General features: G+C 42.2%; 1 protein-coding gene across 13 annotated transcripts in view; it reads left to right on the forward strand.

The window, feature by feature from the left end:
• Nucleotides 1-17,846, forward strand: part of SH3PXD2A (SH3 and PX domains 2A) — a 259,240-nt gene that overhangs the window by 178,203 nt on the left and 63,191 nt on the right. For 11 of the 13 annotated variants that reach the window (XM_081863403.1, XM_081863404.1, XM_081863407.1 and 8 more), the window contains one exon: nucleotides 11,414-11,545. In XM_081863403.1, the coding sequence (XP_081719529.1) occupies nucleotides 11,414-11,545 (132 nt within the window). The other 2 variants (XM_081863400.1, XM_081863401.1) reach the window with 2 other exon arrangements.

Raw genomic sequence — 17,846 nt, forward strand, 5'->3', positions numbered from 1 at the left:
CAGTTGTTAGCTTTTAAGAAATGGTATTGTGATCCACCGTAATGCCGTCTCTTGATATTCTTCTGTGTTTTGCAATCATTCTCCTCAAGAGACCTGTATGAAGACAAAGAAGCATTAGAAGCAATTATGTAAATATATAATCCAAAATTAAAGTGGACCAAGGGTATTAATCATTCCTCAGGCCTTTAAGGGTCATTTTAAAGAGTACCCATCTAATGACAATTGCATTTGATGATGTCCCACATGGATACACCTGAGAAGTCAATTACAGTAAATGTGATAGTCAACTGTTTCTTTAAAACATTACAAATGGGACCTAGTTTGCAAATTATACTGCACAAATCCTAGCAGTGTAGACATAACCTATTTCATAATGTCCTGAACAAAATTTCCCTAATCCACTGCACATTTCCCAAGAAAAAAGTGTTAAAGCGATTTCACAATCCCTAAGTTAGTTCTGCAGCATGGTGCAACTATATAAATAATATTCACCATATCCACAATACGATGACAAATCTCATAGAATCATAGAGTTGGAAGAGACCACAAGGGCCATCGAGTCCAACCCCCCTGCCAAGCAGGAAACACCATCAGAGTACTCCTGACATATGGTTGTCAAGCCTCTGTTTAAAGACCTCCAAAGAAGGAGGCTCCACCACACTCCTTGGCAGCAAATGCCACTGTCGAACAGCTCTTACTGTCAGGAAGTTCTTCCTAATGTTTAGGTGGAATCTTCTTTCTTGTAGTTTGGATCCATTGCTCCAGGTCCGCTTCTCTGGAGCAGCAGAAAACAACCTTTCTCCCTCCTCTATGTGACATCCTTTTATATATTTGAACATGGCTATCTTATCACCCCTTAACCTCCTCTTCTCCAGGCTAAACATGCCCAGCTCCCTTAGCCGTTCCTCATAAGGCATCGTTTTCAGGCCTTTGACCATTTTGGTTGACCTCCTCTGGACACGTTCCAGTTTGTCAGTGTCCTTCTTGAACTGTGGTGCCCAGAACTGGACACAGTACTGCAGGTGAGGTCTGACCAGAGCAGAATAGAGTGGCACTATTACTTCCCTTGATCTAGATGCTATACTCCTATTGATGCAGCCCAGAATTGCATTGGCTTTTTTAGCTGCCTCGTCACACTGTTGGCTCATGTCAAGTTTGTCGTCAACCAAGACTCCTAGATCCTTTTCACATGTACTGCTCTCAAGCCAGGTGTCACCCATCTTGTATTTGTGCCTCTCATTTTTTTTTGCCCAAGTGCAATACTTTACATTTCTCCCTGTTAAAATTCATCTTGTTTATTTTGGCCTAGTTCTCTAATCTGTCAAGGTCATTTTGAAGTGTGATCCTGTCCTCTGGGGTGTTAGCCACCCCTCCCAGTTTGGTGTCATCTGCAAATTTGATCAGAATGCCCTTGAGTCCATCATCCAAGTCGTTGATAAAGATGTTGAATAAGACGGGGCCCAAGACAGAACCCTGTGGCACCCCACTAGTCACTCTTCTCCAGGATGAAGAGGAACCATTGATGAGCACCCTTTGGGTTCGGTCAGTCAGCCAGTTACAAATCCACTGAGTGGTAGCATAGTCAAGTGAAAATCTCTTGAATCTCCTCCCTGCCATTTAGTTATTCTGCTTTTCCTCAGTAAACTGTATCCAAATCGGCTTACAATAAACATTAAGACAGTATCTTTTTCCAAATTTATCATGCAACTGCTTTTGGAATACAGTACTGTACACAGTTCTTGTATAATCTCCAATAAAGAGATTATAGAGCTTGAAAATGTGCAGAAGAAAGTGCTTGGGCTGGGGGGCAGGGACAACTCCCCTTCGAGATAAAGTTACTGTAATGGGGAGGCTTCTTGGTTAAGGAGGGGAGGGAGGTAAGGGTCTGGAGATTATAGAGGTTTGTACAATTATGCACTATGTGAAGAAAGTGGATAGACAGATGTTTGTCTCACATATAATACTAGCAGTCAGGGTCCTCCAATGAAGTTACATGTTGGGAGGTTCAGGAGGAAAGACAAAAGTAAGTCCTTCATGCAGCAGATAGTCAATGGAATTTCCTACCACAAGTTACAGTAATGCCCACCAACTTGAATTTTTTAAAAAGGGTATTAGACAGATTCATGGAGGATATCCATGGCTAATGGTCATGTTAACTGTATACTGCCTGTATGCCTCTTAATATCTTGCAAAGGTAGACCGCTTGCAAAGGTAGGTACTCTCAGGTGACCAGCAAGCTCAGGAGCAACAGCATTTAGGGTGTGGCATTTGGTGCTTCCTTCCTGATGAACCCATTTTTAAAGGCCTGTGTGGAGCTGACTTGCCTACCGAGTGATTCGTTTACTTATGAGAGTACTTATAAAGTGCCATCCCATAAGAAAAAATATGATGGTGTACAATGAGGGATGGGAGCTTGGGGTGGAATAAAATAGAAGCCTCAGTCTGAAGCTTTCATGCTAGGTCCTGAGAAGCCAAGGAATGCAGCTGTATCTGGCCACCTGCCCACAGTTTCTTCTTATTTCAAGAAACGGGGGCTACCTGGAGAATACAGAGAGGTTATGAGCATCAGGGTGGGTGGACTAGAGTGTGGACAGAACTGAGAATATTTTAATTTTAAAGGGGAACAGGGCCTTTTAAAAAAGTATGGAAACCACTGTCTATAAAAACTGTAGAGGGCTAATACAGAGGCTAAGACTTGCTCATTAGTATTATGACACATCTGGCCTGACTGTGGCCACTTTTCAACTCTCTCTCTCTCTCTCTCTCTATCTCTGTGTGTGTGTGTGTGTGTGTGTGTGATGTTTCTAGTTCTCATTTTTGTTGAGACTTGACAGTGTGTGAGGGCTTTTGTTTGCTTAATCTTCCAGAAAACTTGCCGTTTTCTTGGAATTATTTCACAACCTCCCATTGCTAGCTGCTTTTTTATTTGTGTGTGTGTGGCCTATGGGGCTGTGGTGGTTCTTAGAGATATGGACTAAGAGTATAGTCATAGTCTGACTGAAAGTAGGGAAACTTCAACATCCCCTCATTCGGCTCGAAAATCAGCCATGTTTTGTGAGCTTTTCTTCATTGTACTTGCAGAAGCTTGAGAGTTGAAGGATGCTCACAAAATCCTGATGTGACCGACAAAAATCCATGGAGACATAATGTTCTTCACACACTTCAAAAGAAATTTTAAAATACTGAATGCCTGCCAGTAGCTTGGGTATATGTGTGGTAAAAAGCGAGCTATGTTAAAGACCCTCTTGTCCCATCAGTCTACATAGGTGGGTTGACCTTGGACTTGCTTCAGCTGTTTCTGTAGCCACAGACCTTGCAGCTCAAGGTCATGGGTGCAAACAGCAACGTTGGCACTAATTACTTAAAGCTACAAGAAACCTAGTAAGCACAGCCTTGAGGAAATGGGTTTTGGGTGGGTGAAGCTGCAAACAGAATTGAAGCAAGGGGCCTGCCAGAGGTGGATTGTGCTTGAAGTCATTTGAGCAGGAGTGCTTGCATATTCTTCAAATACTCATTACTTCCCTAATTGCAGTTTATCCACCCATGCTTTTTCATTATTCACACATGTCAGGTGCTGGCACGACACAAAATAGAATTGCTTTTGCAGAAGTAGGATGTTCTGTGCCATCTGAGCTATTGATTGCTTTCCATTATAAAAGAGAGCATTGCTATATGCTGACCACCTTGGTTACCGTTGATAACCTTCTTCCGCACCTGCTTTTACAATGTGGCATTATGCCTCAACACCACCTTTGATACTGTTTTGAATGGTGTCTCATTTGAAGGGTAAAAGTGACAGCCTTCCTCACTCACCAGCTGCAGCTTCAAGCCAGCTGTGTTGATGAAGAGCCCTGATATTGCTGACACCCAGTGCTCATTATGATGAGTGGAGCTTTCTGAAGCAGGAATGTTGATAACAAACTTACTTCAAATTGTCTTTGTGTGCTTGTGCTTTTAGACTTACCATGTTTGAAATATGGTCGACAAACTACTATAAACACCTATCCAATTCTAACCTCTCCTTGGTGACTACATTCTTGACAGCATTTTTGCTACCCTCACTTCCTTATCATTGTTGGTTTGGCTGTTATGTAGATGGAAAATTTGATACTGTAGAAGAGTTGGAAGTGACTTTTATGTTTATTGAAGTGAAGTTAGTTTGTGGAAAAAGCCATAGAATGAGCCAGTATTCAGAGTTCAGATGACAGTTTGGGATTGCTTGGTGTAGCTCACAAAATGAAAACCGCATATGCCAAGAAAAAGAGTTCTTGATCAACTTCTTGCATTCATTTGGATACTGCTGATTACCCTGTCACTCACAGATGAACATTGGGAACTACTACAGTTCACTCAACAGGTTGTTGCTAGTACTGACTTAGAATTTCATACACACCTGCTCTCCTCTAAAGGGACATGTAGATAAGGAATAAATTAGGAATTAATTTTGGCACCATATGGTACATTAGCGTGGTTAACCTTTATTGGTTGATCAATCGTGTTTGCTGTAAACAATGTCTGCCATAACAATTGTTTTAGTTATATGACCTTCTTTTTACCTCCAGCTTATCAGTATGAGATCTCTGGTTAGGTTAGCATAGTATTATATGCATCATTCTTATGGCACCCAGTTGATGGCTAGAATGCCTGTATGCCATTCATGCACATGCATCCCAGATTAATCTGGAAACATTTGAGTTCTAATAAATTAGAGCCTGGCTGATACTACCATGCGATGTTCCAAAGCAATGAAGTGTTGATGGCTAGAATGGCTTCCTGGAGCATGTGCTAACCTTGCCCATTGCATAGCACATACTTTCTCACCCTGAACATAATAAGTTAGGGATTTACAGTTGGCACTAGAGCCTGCTCCTGTGGGTGTACATCTTGCAGGGATCAAGACAGATGTGAGAAGAGTTAGTCTTGGGATCGCTCTGTAAGAGGCAAATTTTCCCTTGTCTTAAATTCTAAGAAACATTGGGGGCAGGGGGAGGGAGTTGCAGGGAACAAACAATCTGGATGGCATGGAAAGGAAAAGACAGTCTGAAAAATTAGAGACAAAGATTTGTCCTTGGATTTTGCGTGGCTAACACTGAACGCCATGTGTGCCTCATTAGGCGCGGCTTTGGTTTAGAGAACTCAAAGCTCTTTCAGGTATCAAATTATGTCTTTCAGCAGTTTAATAGAAAGCAAAGTTTGCAGCCCATCGGATACTTTTTTGTGTATATGGCCATGGGAATACATACAACTGCCTAGGTGTGAGATGGAGATTGAGAAAGGGAGGCTTGCACCTCTAAAATGTTAAGACTCTGAGCCAAATTCTCTCTCTTTGGCACCGTGCAGTATTACCTGGCTGGATTTGTTGCGATGGCAAGATGCAGGCAATTGGAGCTTCAGTAAAAGTCCATGTGCATGAGCAGCCTTTTGCAGGAAAAAAGTTAAATGGGAGGAAATTACTGTATGTAAGCCATTTGAGAAAGCAATCTCCCCACCCCCGGGTCTCTTCTGTATTTAATGCTCTCAGGCCAAAAAAATTGGTTCTTTTTACTTGTCTTCCCTCCGCCTCCCCTAATTCTGCCTCTGCTCACCAATTCTCCCCTGCAAATACACCCTGGGCTGTTCTTATACCCTTCCTTTCCCCCTTCTGGCTAGGGGGAAAGATGCCTGTGGGGAGCTGTTTTCTGGAGAGAATCAGTAGATGGGATAGCAAGGTTAAGCATCTCTCCCTTCCAGCTTTCTCCACATATATGTTACCTCAGCAAAAGTAATTTGGAAGAACTGTGGCTGCCAAGATGTAAAAGTTCTGCCCTGAGTGCACTTTGAGAACACTTGAACTGAGCATAGAGAGAACACCTGGTCTAATAGTTTCCTGCTCCTAAACTTCTCTAAACCAAACTGCCACCTTTAGGAAAGTTCTTCCACTCTTCAATCCTGCCTTCTCTTTAAAAGATCAGCCTCTATCCCTTTTCTATCTCAAAGCACAACTAAAAGAATCCACACTTGCTTCAGCCAGTTGAAATGGGTCAAGTGCCAAAGTATTTAGGTGTTCTCCAACTGTTGGGGAACTTGTGTCTGGCAGCTTTTTGGATGCCCTCCAAGCGGTTTCACACATCTGTGTGTGGAATACCATTGCCTTAACTTTTTCTACCTGTAACCTAGTTGATTGGAGTCCGTAGACTGTGAGCCAATTTTCCAAGAAGTTGAGGTGGTTGGGGAAAGGAATCTGACTTCACCCTTTCCTCTGTCTCAACTTTTTCTTGGCTGAATGTCATCTCTGAAACCAAGAAATCTAAAGTGATTGGGGGTGGAGAGCCTGGAGAACTAATGAATTTCTCTGATTAGAGATTTTCAAAAGAAAAAGACATATAAGAAGGCAAGGCCAGAGATACAACATGAGCACTAACTGTGTCAAATATCAGTGGGACTAGAGAATCACAACTTATTTTAAGTTACTAGTCTTGCTAACTGTGTATTGGACAAAACAAAACAAATTCCTTCCAGTAGCACTTTAAAGACCAACTAAGTCAGTTCTTGGTATGAGCTTTCGTGTGCATGCACACTTCTTCAGATATTGTATTGGACAGATCCCCATTAAAGCACCTGCTGCAATTTAAAATGGAGAATTGGCTAACCTTTGTAAAATTGGTTGTGAATAAAAACAAACAAACATTAGATTTGGCAGGGGGATCAGTAGAACCAGATGAAAAAGGACAGGCAGACATGGATAAGGATAAAAATGTATGGAGTATAGATGGAACTAGAATCAAGAAATTGATCCCATTTGCAGCTTCAATGGATAATACTTGTTACCTTGTTTCTGTGTTGCTTATTGTACCACATTGAAGAAAAGGCTGGATGAAAGTGAGCAATGCCACTTCCTCTTTAAAAATATTACATACTTTAAATAGGGGGTTTTGCATACCCTTAGTCAAAACAGGGACGCGGGTGGCGCTGTGGTCTAAACTACTGAGCCTCTTGGGCTTGCCGATCAGAAAGTCGGCGGTTCGAATCCCTGCAATGCGGTGAGCTCCAGTTGCTCGGTCCCAGCTCCTGCCAACCTAGCAGTTGAAAAGCACGCCAAAAAGTGTGAGTAGATAAATAGGTACCGCTCCAGTGGGAAGGTAAACGGCGTTTCCGTGCGCTGCTCTGGTTTCGGTGTTCTGTTGCACCAGAAGCGGCTCAGTCATGCTGGCTACATGACCCGGAAAAACTGTCTGCGGACAAACGCCAGCTCCTCAGTCTACAAAGCGAGATGAGCACCGCAACCCCAGAGTCATCTGCGACTGGACTTAACTGTCAGAGGTCCTTTACCTTTACCTTTTTTTAGTCAGAACATCCTCAAAACTAGCCAGGTTAAACTTTTATTCACAGGATAGCTTGACATTTCAGCAACAGATGGAGGAACAGCAATAATCTGATGTGTGTGTTGTAGTTAGGACTATGCTCAATGTTCCGCAATTCCTAATTAGAGGAAGCGCCCCATATTCTAGATGTGGACTTTGGTGGGAATTTTTACATTTTCCAGAAGTTGTTCACTGCTGTTGTTTCCATTTTGGTTGCTGTCCTGATACTCCCTCTTTCTCCTCTCAACTCTCCAGCCAGCACAGCTCTAAATGTAGTTCATGCTCCTATTGACTTGACCATGAGGAAGGTAGCCATTTGAGTACAGATGGATCATATTTTTTGTTTCAGTTATTTTGTTTAATTAGGTTAAGTGGATTGTGATTTCATGGAGTAATATAGGAAACATAAACTGGATAAATTAAGAAGGCTCCCATTTATCTAGAAAACTAAATGGCTGTTTAAGATGTAAAGTAATATATTATCTGAGGAAACTATTTGATTGCTGGCAATCATGTCTATGTTACAGTCAGTCATGGCATTCATGTATATGTGTATGATTCTCTTATATATATACACACACACACACTCCTAGCCAGCAGCCTCAGTGGCCAACCAGATGTATATGGGAAGACAAGAAGAAAAGTATGATTATTGCTTGTTTGATAATCTGTGTATTCCTTGCATTATATTTTCTATATGAAAATGACTTCGGTATAGAAAATCCCCCAACTTTTGAAGACATTATTTTAAGTATGTACTCTCAAAACAACATTTAATAGAAACAATGAGAGAGGGTTGTTGGGCTTAATCTTTTGTTAGGAATCCAGTCTCCTAAATAGCTTATTTTTAATGAGCTTTGTGATATTGAAGGGTGCCCCTGAACACATGCATATGTTTTCCATAGAGGAGTGGAGAGTGCAAATTCTCCTAGTCCAGTGATGGCCAAACTTGGCCCTGCAGCTGTTTTGGGACTACAGTTCCCATCATCCCTGACCACTGGTCCTGTTAGCTGGGGGTGATGGGAGTTGTAGTCCAAAAACAGCTGGAGGACCAAGTTTGGCCATCACTGTCCTAGACTGATTTGAATCCTAAGCACTCTCTCTTTAAAAAGAAACCAGTAGAAATTTCATCTCAACTAGCCTGGTCTTTTTTCCACGATTGACAATGGAACTTAATAATACCACAGTTATTCTCGTCCCCCTCCTCCACTGGTGCATTCACATTTGTATTTCCTCTACTTTAATCGGGAGAGTCAAAGAAGGGCAAATGTCTGTTGGGAACCTTCCTGCTAAGTGTCGGAAGGAACTCAATCCATGTTAAATTAGACAGTTTGGATGAGTCAAGTCTCTCTCTCTCTCTCTCTCTCTCTCTCTCTCTCTCTCTCTCTCTCCCCCCCCCCCCCATTTCTCTCTCTTTCTCTAGAAGCTGTCCATCCTATAAATAAAATCTTTTGATAGATGGAACCAATTAAACACGTCTATGGAGAAGATTTTTTTTTTTTTTTTTTTTTACAAATGCTTCACGAAAGAAGAATACTTTGCTCTGCTCTGAAACAATGAAGGCTTCTTTTTCCTCTTTTTCTGTAGAATTGTGAATTGTGATAGCTGGAAAGGGTTTTCTGATTGTAGCCACTTTCTTCCCAGTCATAAAATAAATATTGCTTAAGATGCTGTGATTGTTACATCTTTGCAAACTTGGTCTCTAAATATGTACCATATTGAAGGTGGGCAACTAACTTTACCCTTATTTGAGTTTAATATACTCCATACTATACTATTGATTATACATTACAATGCAATGCCTTTATTAGACCAGTCAAAATGTTGCAAAAGAACAAGTTTGAGAGAGGAACCTGCCTGTCTCTGTCTCAATGTGTATTACAGCTATTCTCTGTTTTGTTTAACCAAAGTAAAAGTGTCTGATTAACATGCATAGCTTCCCATATCAGTCAGTCAGTCAGTCAGTCAGTCAGTCAGTCAGTCAGCAGTTTGTTGTCCAGCCCAAGCTGACCAGATCTTGTGCTGGAGGTGAGAATTCTCTTTCATCACAGTACCATGCTGGATGTATGCCATAAATTACAGGTCTCTAGGGAACTTACTTGCACCAAGCTGCCCTTAACTAAATTCTTTCTCCAATATTTATATTTGTTTTTCACTTTATCCCAGTTTTTGGCATGCAAGGAGCACCCAAGCAGCTAAAAACCATCACCAGAACTTTAAAAATTTGCAAAATATATAATGCATTAACAGCAGCTTCTCTCCCTCCTTATATGGTTTATTATCTTTTAAACTGGATGAGGACTAAATGGAGGTCTGTCCTCTGTGACCACCCTAACTGCTAGTTATGTGCTGGTTTTCCAGATGTAACTTCCTAGTAAACATGCATAGGTTTCCACTGTTAGCTAGTGATATCATCCTTGCAAGGAGTAAGGAGGATTTTGACATCTATTGTCTGGTAAAGTGACTGGACCACTGATAATGAGGTGTCTTGTGAGCCCAGGTGGGGATATTCAAGAAGCATGCCATCCTGTGCTTGGAGGTAATGCCCCTTTTGATGCACACATCAAACTGAATGCAATCTTGTAAACATCTCTCATGAAGCTTAATGATTGCTAGCTCATTTGAGAATAAGTTTTGGCTTCCTTCAGGGTTTTCTTTTGTTCATGACTGGTGTGTGTGTGTGTGTGTGTGTGTGTGTGTGGAGTCGTGTGTGTGTGTGTGTGTGTGTGTGTGTGTGTGTGTGTGTGTGTGTGGAGTCCTGGGTGGGGGGAAGAGCCCTGGCTTAAAAAATGCTTTTGTAGCACATATTTCTTCTTGCAGGCGCCGAGGAGTAATGTACAGGGGCAGATTTTCCTGTGGGTGTTTAGAAGTGGGCGGGGAAGGGCCTTGTTTATCTTCTGAGTGACTTATGAGCGAAGGGGCAGGCATGCTTCTGCAGCAGCTTGTTGCTATAAGGCAGGAAGGGTGAGCCTTCGCCCCTGGTGGCAGAACACACTTTTTTTTTGTTCCTTTGCTTTTTTAAAAAAACAACAACACACCCATACGATTATGACTGAGAAAATGAACCAGAAAATATGGATGGGGTGGGTGAGATGGGAAGACTTTCACAAGAGGAAAGAAATAGGCCTGGGCATCGCTCAGCTGGGTGGCTGGGGAGAGGAGGCAGGGAGAAAGAATCCAATATAAGCATTTTGTGTTGGTTTAGAGAACTTTGAAGAATGACTCTTACTATGCGAAGTGTTGTGGGTTTTTTTACAGCTGCACAAAAAAAAGATGACTCTGTACGTACATCTCAGTTTAACAGGGGGACACACTGGGGGGAGTTTTATTTGGAAAGAGCTTGAGCAGTGGAGCAGAGGGGAACTGTGTAAGCAGGAATCTGGTGCTGTAATTCTTCTTCTTCTTCTGTTTCAAGTAAACAGTCCTTTGCGCCCTCCCCTCTTCCCTTCCTCCACCCCCACCTCCCTTATTCAACACGGCTCATGTGTTTTCTATTTAAGGACTGCAGCGCGAGGCAAATATGATTGGCGTCCACAGCCCCCCTTTTGACTCTTAGCTTGAGCCTGTGAGAGCGAGGCAGGAGCTCAGCCTATGACGGGGAGAAGTTGTGGACTTGGGTGTTTTTCTGCCCTCCCATTTAGCGAGGCAGCCCTGGATTTCAACCCCCCCACCTTTTTTTTATGCTGGTTGTGACCGAGATGGATTTTTCTCTCTGAATGGGAACAAGGATGGTGTGGCAACCATGTTGGAAAGAGGTTTATTTTCAAACTCCATCCTGCAGCTTGCTATCTAACAATATGCTGTTGTGTTAAACTCTTGGGTGGTTTTTTCCCCCCTCCCCCTTCTCCCCTTTTCAACCAGTCTCCAATGTTCTTCTGTACTACTCAGCTGTGGGCCAGAGGAAACTTCTTCTATATGGCCAGCCATTTGGGGATATGCCGCGAGCCAAGGTTGTATTCTGATTGGCTTGGCATTGGTGACAAATCAGCCTATCATGAGTCGGATGGACAGAGGTCGCTCTCGAGGAGCCATGGCTGGAAGCTGGCTCACAGCTTGCTTTTTCCCTTCCCCAGGTGCTGACGCTAGTTCTGAACCTATGATCCTGGACCAGTATGTGGTGGTGTCTAACTATGAGAAACAGGAAAACTCAGAGATCAGCCTGCAAGCTGGAGAGGTGGTGGATGTAATAGAGAAGAATGAAAGTGGTAAGACATACTCTGAAAGAAATATATATGTACTTTTCTCCATTCCCCCTCCAGTCCTTCATGTATCTTATGTATTGCATCTGGTAGAGTGCCTGACTCGAGGTGGGATTTCTCTCTTCTCTCCCCCTGCCCCCACCAGTTGGTTTGGGCTTGGGGCCAAAATATTGCCTTTTGCTGTAAGAATGTCTTCCAAGCCTGTACATTAATTACCCAATATACACTAATGGAAAGTCTTGGGTTGTGGAGGAGGGGGATGTACGCAGCATATGCTATGTATTTACTAAGAATGATACCGTTTCTCTGCTGGAAAAGATCTCAGTATTTCCATTACTTGCCACTATTTTTGAAGGATTTATTGGATGGACTATTTAAAAATATTTCTCTGGGGATGAAAACCTGACATGGCAGTTCAACCTTTCACCCAATCACAAAGGATTGAGAGGTGGTGGGATCTTTATAGATTATATGGCAGTGAAAGGTTTAAAGTGCTTTTAAAAGTGGTTGTGTGGGTAACATTTGCTTTTAACTGATATAATTCATTTTCGAATAAGTATTATCATTGCTCAGTGAAGTAATTCATTCTGAGTGTTTTACTGGCTATCAGCAATCTGTCTTCTATGTTGTAATGAGATGTATCTAGTTTAGACCATGAACAATGCAATTTGAACTGAAACCGTCTAGCAAGAGACCACTTAGATTTTAAAATACACACTTCTAGTCTCCAATTAATAAAATGTATCAATCCAAGACTATATATGTAATAGATAGAAAGTATTGGTGTTCATGTGTGACCTTTTGGAAGCCAAAGACTGGGTTCCTTTTTAAGGGAGAAAAGCATCAAAGCTCTTCGGACAATTCCTAGATTTTGTTTCTCCACATAGCAGTTTTAAATAAGCTATCAGACAAAACAAAAATGTCCAAAGACTTGAATACATGTTACCTGGCAGTTTAGAGTTAACCTTCAGTCAAGTTTCTGTCTCTTCATCCACCTTCACACTAGCCATTCTTTCTGACCTCCCCCTGACTTTACCCACCTGACTTTACTCCACCGTTGGCATTTCCCCTTGTTGGAGGGCAAAGCTGTGCCTTCCAGGCAGCCTTCCCTGTGGCCCCTAAGCTAACAGGCTGCTCTTGGGTGTGGTAGATGACGTTGTCCCATCACCACTATTGCAGTAAGAGTCAGTGGTCAGTGTGGCCAGCTTCTCCACATGAGCTGGGTGTGTGTGCTCTTGTCATTTGCTACACACAATAAAATACCTTGGGGTCAGCTCTGAGAAAGGTTGAAAGCTTATTGGGCAACTAAATCTAGGGCTTAAGCAGTGTGGTAGGTTGAGACACACTTTGGCCAAGGGTTTAAAACATGGTTTCCATTATCTTCTACAGAAGACTATAGTCCCAGTACTGTGGTAAAGGTGGGAGTGTAGCTCTACAGCATTCCCCCCCCCCAACCCAGTGCAGGAGCAATGACTTAATCTGCTGGAGTTCCAGGGTGGTTGCTGGAAGCGGTGTGCTTTAGATGTGCTTTAAATGTGTGGTGTGGATGTGACATTCTGCTTAGTTTCCGCACATGGAGCAGAGAGAGGGTGCTATCTTTTCCATTTAACTCAGGAAGCACAATGTCTTAATTTGCCCCTGCTAGGAAGCTGCATAGCAGAAGGCACGGAAGTAGTGATGTGGTTTTTGAAATTTGAAATGGAAAATTTCAAAAAGTTCCCTATGCAAACGTGGGTAATTTGCAGAGAACAATTTTCCTTGGAAATTTTTTAGTTTTGGGAAATCTCCTGATGTCCTAGAGAGGGATCAGATTTAGCATGTTTATCTTACTTGTGTTTGGTAACCAAGCTAAAACCTTCAGAATTGCCAAGGTAGCTTGATACTATGTTTGAAATGGGCCTGGATTTATTGTTATTAACGAAGTTACAAAAAGGTTTTTTTCTGCAAAAAACAAAACAAAACTAGAAGAATTTCTGCTGTGAAACATTTCCCACCCCCATCATAGCGGAGTAGTGAAAGTGAGAGAAGGCTGGACCAATTACAAATGCACATGTGTGAAATGAAGGGAACATTAGGGAAGAGGTATGGGGGGCGGGCACACAATGTTTTAAAATTAAACACTTGCTTTGAGGGACAGAGTGATAAAGGAGGACCAAAATGGAAGGAGAAAGATGGGGGGAAGCCTGGTTATGGCAGCATTTGAAGGCGAAATCTTCCCATTGTAGTGAGGGGAACCCTTAAAAGAATGACCATCTGGCAGCCAACTGGGCAATTCCAGAGAGCTTCTCCATCCCTTTATGGAGGGACTGTCTGACTCCCACTATTCTTCTGGTCTTGGCTATTGTTTCACCTATAACAAACAATGAGGATCCAGAATGTCCAAGTAATGGAAGAAGAGTCAGACTCCAGTCAAACAAGGGAATTTGCTCTGGCACTTCTTTAGAATGTAAAGTCTGTCTTTCAGGTTGTTTCTCTGCAGTGAAACTGCCAACCATTTGTCACATGATTCACACACACATCCCCAATGGTCCTAAGTGGAAACTCTAGTCAAGATGCCACCTTTGTGTTAAATTCTGTTGTTTGTCTTTTTGTTGTGATCTATCATTTTATGGTCAGGGTATTTACTTTTATTTTTTCTTTTCTTTTTCTGTACACTGCCTCTTTCTGCTGAGTAGCATATAGCTACTGAACAGGCAGATGTGGATAAGTTTCTTGTGGCCATTGCATTGTTTCCATAGGCATGTAAAAGATAATTATTTTAAATATTATTCCTCATGGCTGCAGAGGACTCATACCTAAAGTCATCTTACCTTAAAGGTAAGGGAAAGAAATGCATTCTTTCCACTCAAGGCAGTTAATGCATCATACTCCACATTTTAAGATATATAGAAATATACTCTCTGGATATGACCTTTCAGAAGGTTTGCTTATGTGTGTGCTTTCTGGTGCAGTGTTTCTGCTAAAGAAAGAAGCAAGCGACAAGGTGGATGAGTTTTGGAGGTTGCCCACTGATGTTGTGCAGTTTGGGGAGAGAGACTTGCCTCAAGGCCAAATCCATATTGGTTTTTTGAATGGCTCTGGCAGGTTTCACTTTTCAGCCTAATACGAAGCCAGAATGTTGGTCTAACTAATCTTATACTAGGCAAACTAATATAACAAAGCTTAGGGGACACATGATTATCATCTTGGAGATGATTGAGTGAACTTTGGTATCTTAAAGGGTCGGACTAGGCAAGGCAAAGCCCTGCCAGAATGAATACTGAACGAGTGTGAATGTGTTAAGACTAAGCAGAACCCTGGCTGCATTTGCCCCGTAACAGTTGATAAATAGGTCTGTAGACTTTACCCATATCAGAAGATGACTCTTAACTCGACCAACTGCTCAGTCATAGAAACAACTCTCATTCTATAGGCTTCTTTAACCTTTCTGGAACTTTCATTTATTCAATAGAGAACATCCCATTCCCATAAACTAACTGTTGAGTTAGGATATGCCCCTAGAAGCAATCAAGAGAATTCTGTGGCACAGATTCCCCCCCCCCCTTCTGTCACTGTTTTTGACATGCACTGGGTCTTAGACTGCAACACTAAACAGATCTACTCAAAAGAAAGCCGTGTTTCATTCAATGAGGCTTACTCCCATATAAGTTTGGCAAGGATCACTGCCTTACTAATTTTTTTTCCATTTGTCCTATCCACTTGTGTTGTAGGGGTACTTGACAATAATGGGTACAAAACATTTAGGCTCCAGGAGTTAAGATGAGTACGGGCATGCTCTTCCTACAGCAGCCTTGCTTCCAGAAGTAAGTGTTGGATACTGGGTCTGTTATGTGCTCCTCCTCCAACTTACCTGGTTGAGATAGTCTAGAAAGTGAGATAGTCAGTAGTCCTCAGTGGTCTTGTGTGAGCCTTGCTGACTTTTCCAGTTTGTTGCACAAGTCTTGTATACAGTTAAAACACTGTTGGTTAGTATATAAACAATTTGAGCTAACTTTTTGAGTAAGGGATTCAGACCACCCCAGTTCATTTTGGAAGGGTTTTCCTGTTTTGGTTGGTTATTGCCTGGCAGCAGGGAGTGCCATTATAGGATAAAGCAATATGCTTAATTGCAGCTGGAAGTGAAATGATTGGTACTAGTCGCTAGGTAACTGAGTTTTCATCACACCTCATTCCTTCTGAGATCAGATTGGAGAGGTTACAGTTGATCTGTGTGCAAAGTTGCCTTGTACTGTGCCAGAGGATTAGTTTTTAAAAGTGGTGAATGAGAAGTAAAATGAATCTTTATATGCCCACTGGGTATGGCCATGTAAAGTTAACTCTTCCCTTTCTCTCTCTCCTTGTCACTTTAACCTCCTGTCACACTCTCTTTTCTCTATCAGCTGGAAGGCTGGGAGGATGCTAGATGGGAAGAGATCTGCTCTAGTTGTGCCTTAGGCTATAACACAGTGGCTGGAAAGCTGATATATTTCAGATGATCAAGCTTCAGCGAACAGTTAATTCTGTTGACATTCCTTTGCGCCAAGAAAGTAGAGAAGGGATTGTGAGGTGTTTAAATATCTGATGGGTTATGTGGGGCAGCTGTCTGGCTGTCCCAGGGCTGCCTTGTCCCAGAGGAAGAAATGCTATCTGGCTACCAGGAAAGTGCTTTGATTTGAGACTCTCTTAACAAAAAATATGAAACTGTTTATTATATCACTGCTCCAGGATGCTAGCTTTGCTTTTTCCCCCCCTGTCCTCTTTTAAGAGACAAACTTCCTTGTCTGCCTGCTTTGCTGGCTTGGCACTGGCATGGAGTTATTGAACAAGGACAAGTAACTGATGGAAAATAATATATTTATGACAACAGAAGTATTAATGCTGGAGGTGTCATTGTACAGTTCTTTACCCCTCACAAACTTTAAACCAAGTTTGAGACTAATTGGTGTGCTGACTTCAGCCTTGTCCAACAAAGGCAGGTGAACTTGGAAAGCATAAATAAATTTTGAGAATCCTTCACTTTCCCTAAGTGTGCTTGTCATAAGGACTGGATTTTTATAACCTAAGGCACTTGCAATCTGTTGGTATTTTCCGGTGGTATTCAACCACATGATGGGAAATTTAGGTTACACAATTATAGTTGGTGCTCCTGCACGAGAAGCCTGCTTCCCTGCCCACCTCAAATGTAATAAGGAAAATGATGGGGAAATGTACTGGAAGTGTGAGATAACAACTGCTTGATGCACGTTGTATAAGTTCCCCACAAACTATTATAATCAATGCTTGATAAGCAGCTAATATTGTTCAACCTCCATGAAAACTTTGTCCAAACAAATCAGAGTGAATTCTCAATGTACAGGTTGCCTAGAAGCAACCCTATTGTGAGCAGTGCAAATGGTTTACGCCAAGACAGGTTAGGTCTCATAAGGGCTGTATGTTGAATTGTTGGCAGAAGCTAGGACAGAGTAATGGGAGCTCACCCCGTTACACGGACTCGAACCACCGACCTTCTGATTGGCAAGCCCAAGAGGCTCAGTAGTTTAGACCACAGCACCACCCACATCCTGCCAACCTAGCAGTTTGAAAGCATACCAATGCAAGTAGATAAATAGATACCGCTGTGGTGGGAGAGTAAACTGCGTTTCCATGCGCTCGCGCATTCGTCATGGTGCTCCATGCAGCAGAAGTGGTTTAGTCATGCTGGCCACAGGACCCGAAAAGCTGTCTGTGGACAAACACCGGCTCCCTAGCCTGAAGCGAGATGAGTGCTGCATTCCATAGTCATCTTTAACTGGACTTAACCATCCAGGGGTCCTTTACTTTATGTTGATTTGTACAGTCATGGCCTTGAGTGTAACCCCCATGGAAATGGTTCCAACACACTTAACTTTTTGCTATCAGGTTTCTCTGGGTTTAAAATGCAGGCTTGTACTCCCCAGCAGAGCTCAATTTTCATGCTTGGTAGCATGCACCACTCCAAACAACTTTACTCTCATGACTTCTCCAAAGGGAGCAGCCTCATTAGATGTTCTTGCATTATGTTCAACTTGAATCCTAATCATATGCAGCACAGATGGCAACGTCACGCCAAAATTACTCAAGATGGACATGCATATTTTACTGTGTCATGCAATGGTCTTGTGATGTTTCAATTTTTACTGGAACTCGGAAGAACGTGGAAGGATGTTAGAACATATTTTAAACATACAAACACACAGGAGAAAGAGACTTGGCTGCAGACCAGAGCTCCCCAGTGCCACCCACAGAGCAGAGAATTTGTTTTTGTCTTTGGTTATTTTAGTAATGAAAATTATCTTGGATGAGTGTTTGT

This window comes from Podarcis erhardii, assembly GCF_964252035.2.
Source record: "Podarcis erhardii genome assembly, chromosome: 5".
Lineage (NCBI taxonomy): Eukaryota > Metazoa > Chordata > Lepidosauria > Squamata > Lacertidae > Podarcis > Podarcis erhardii.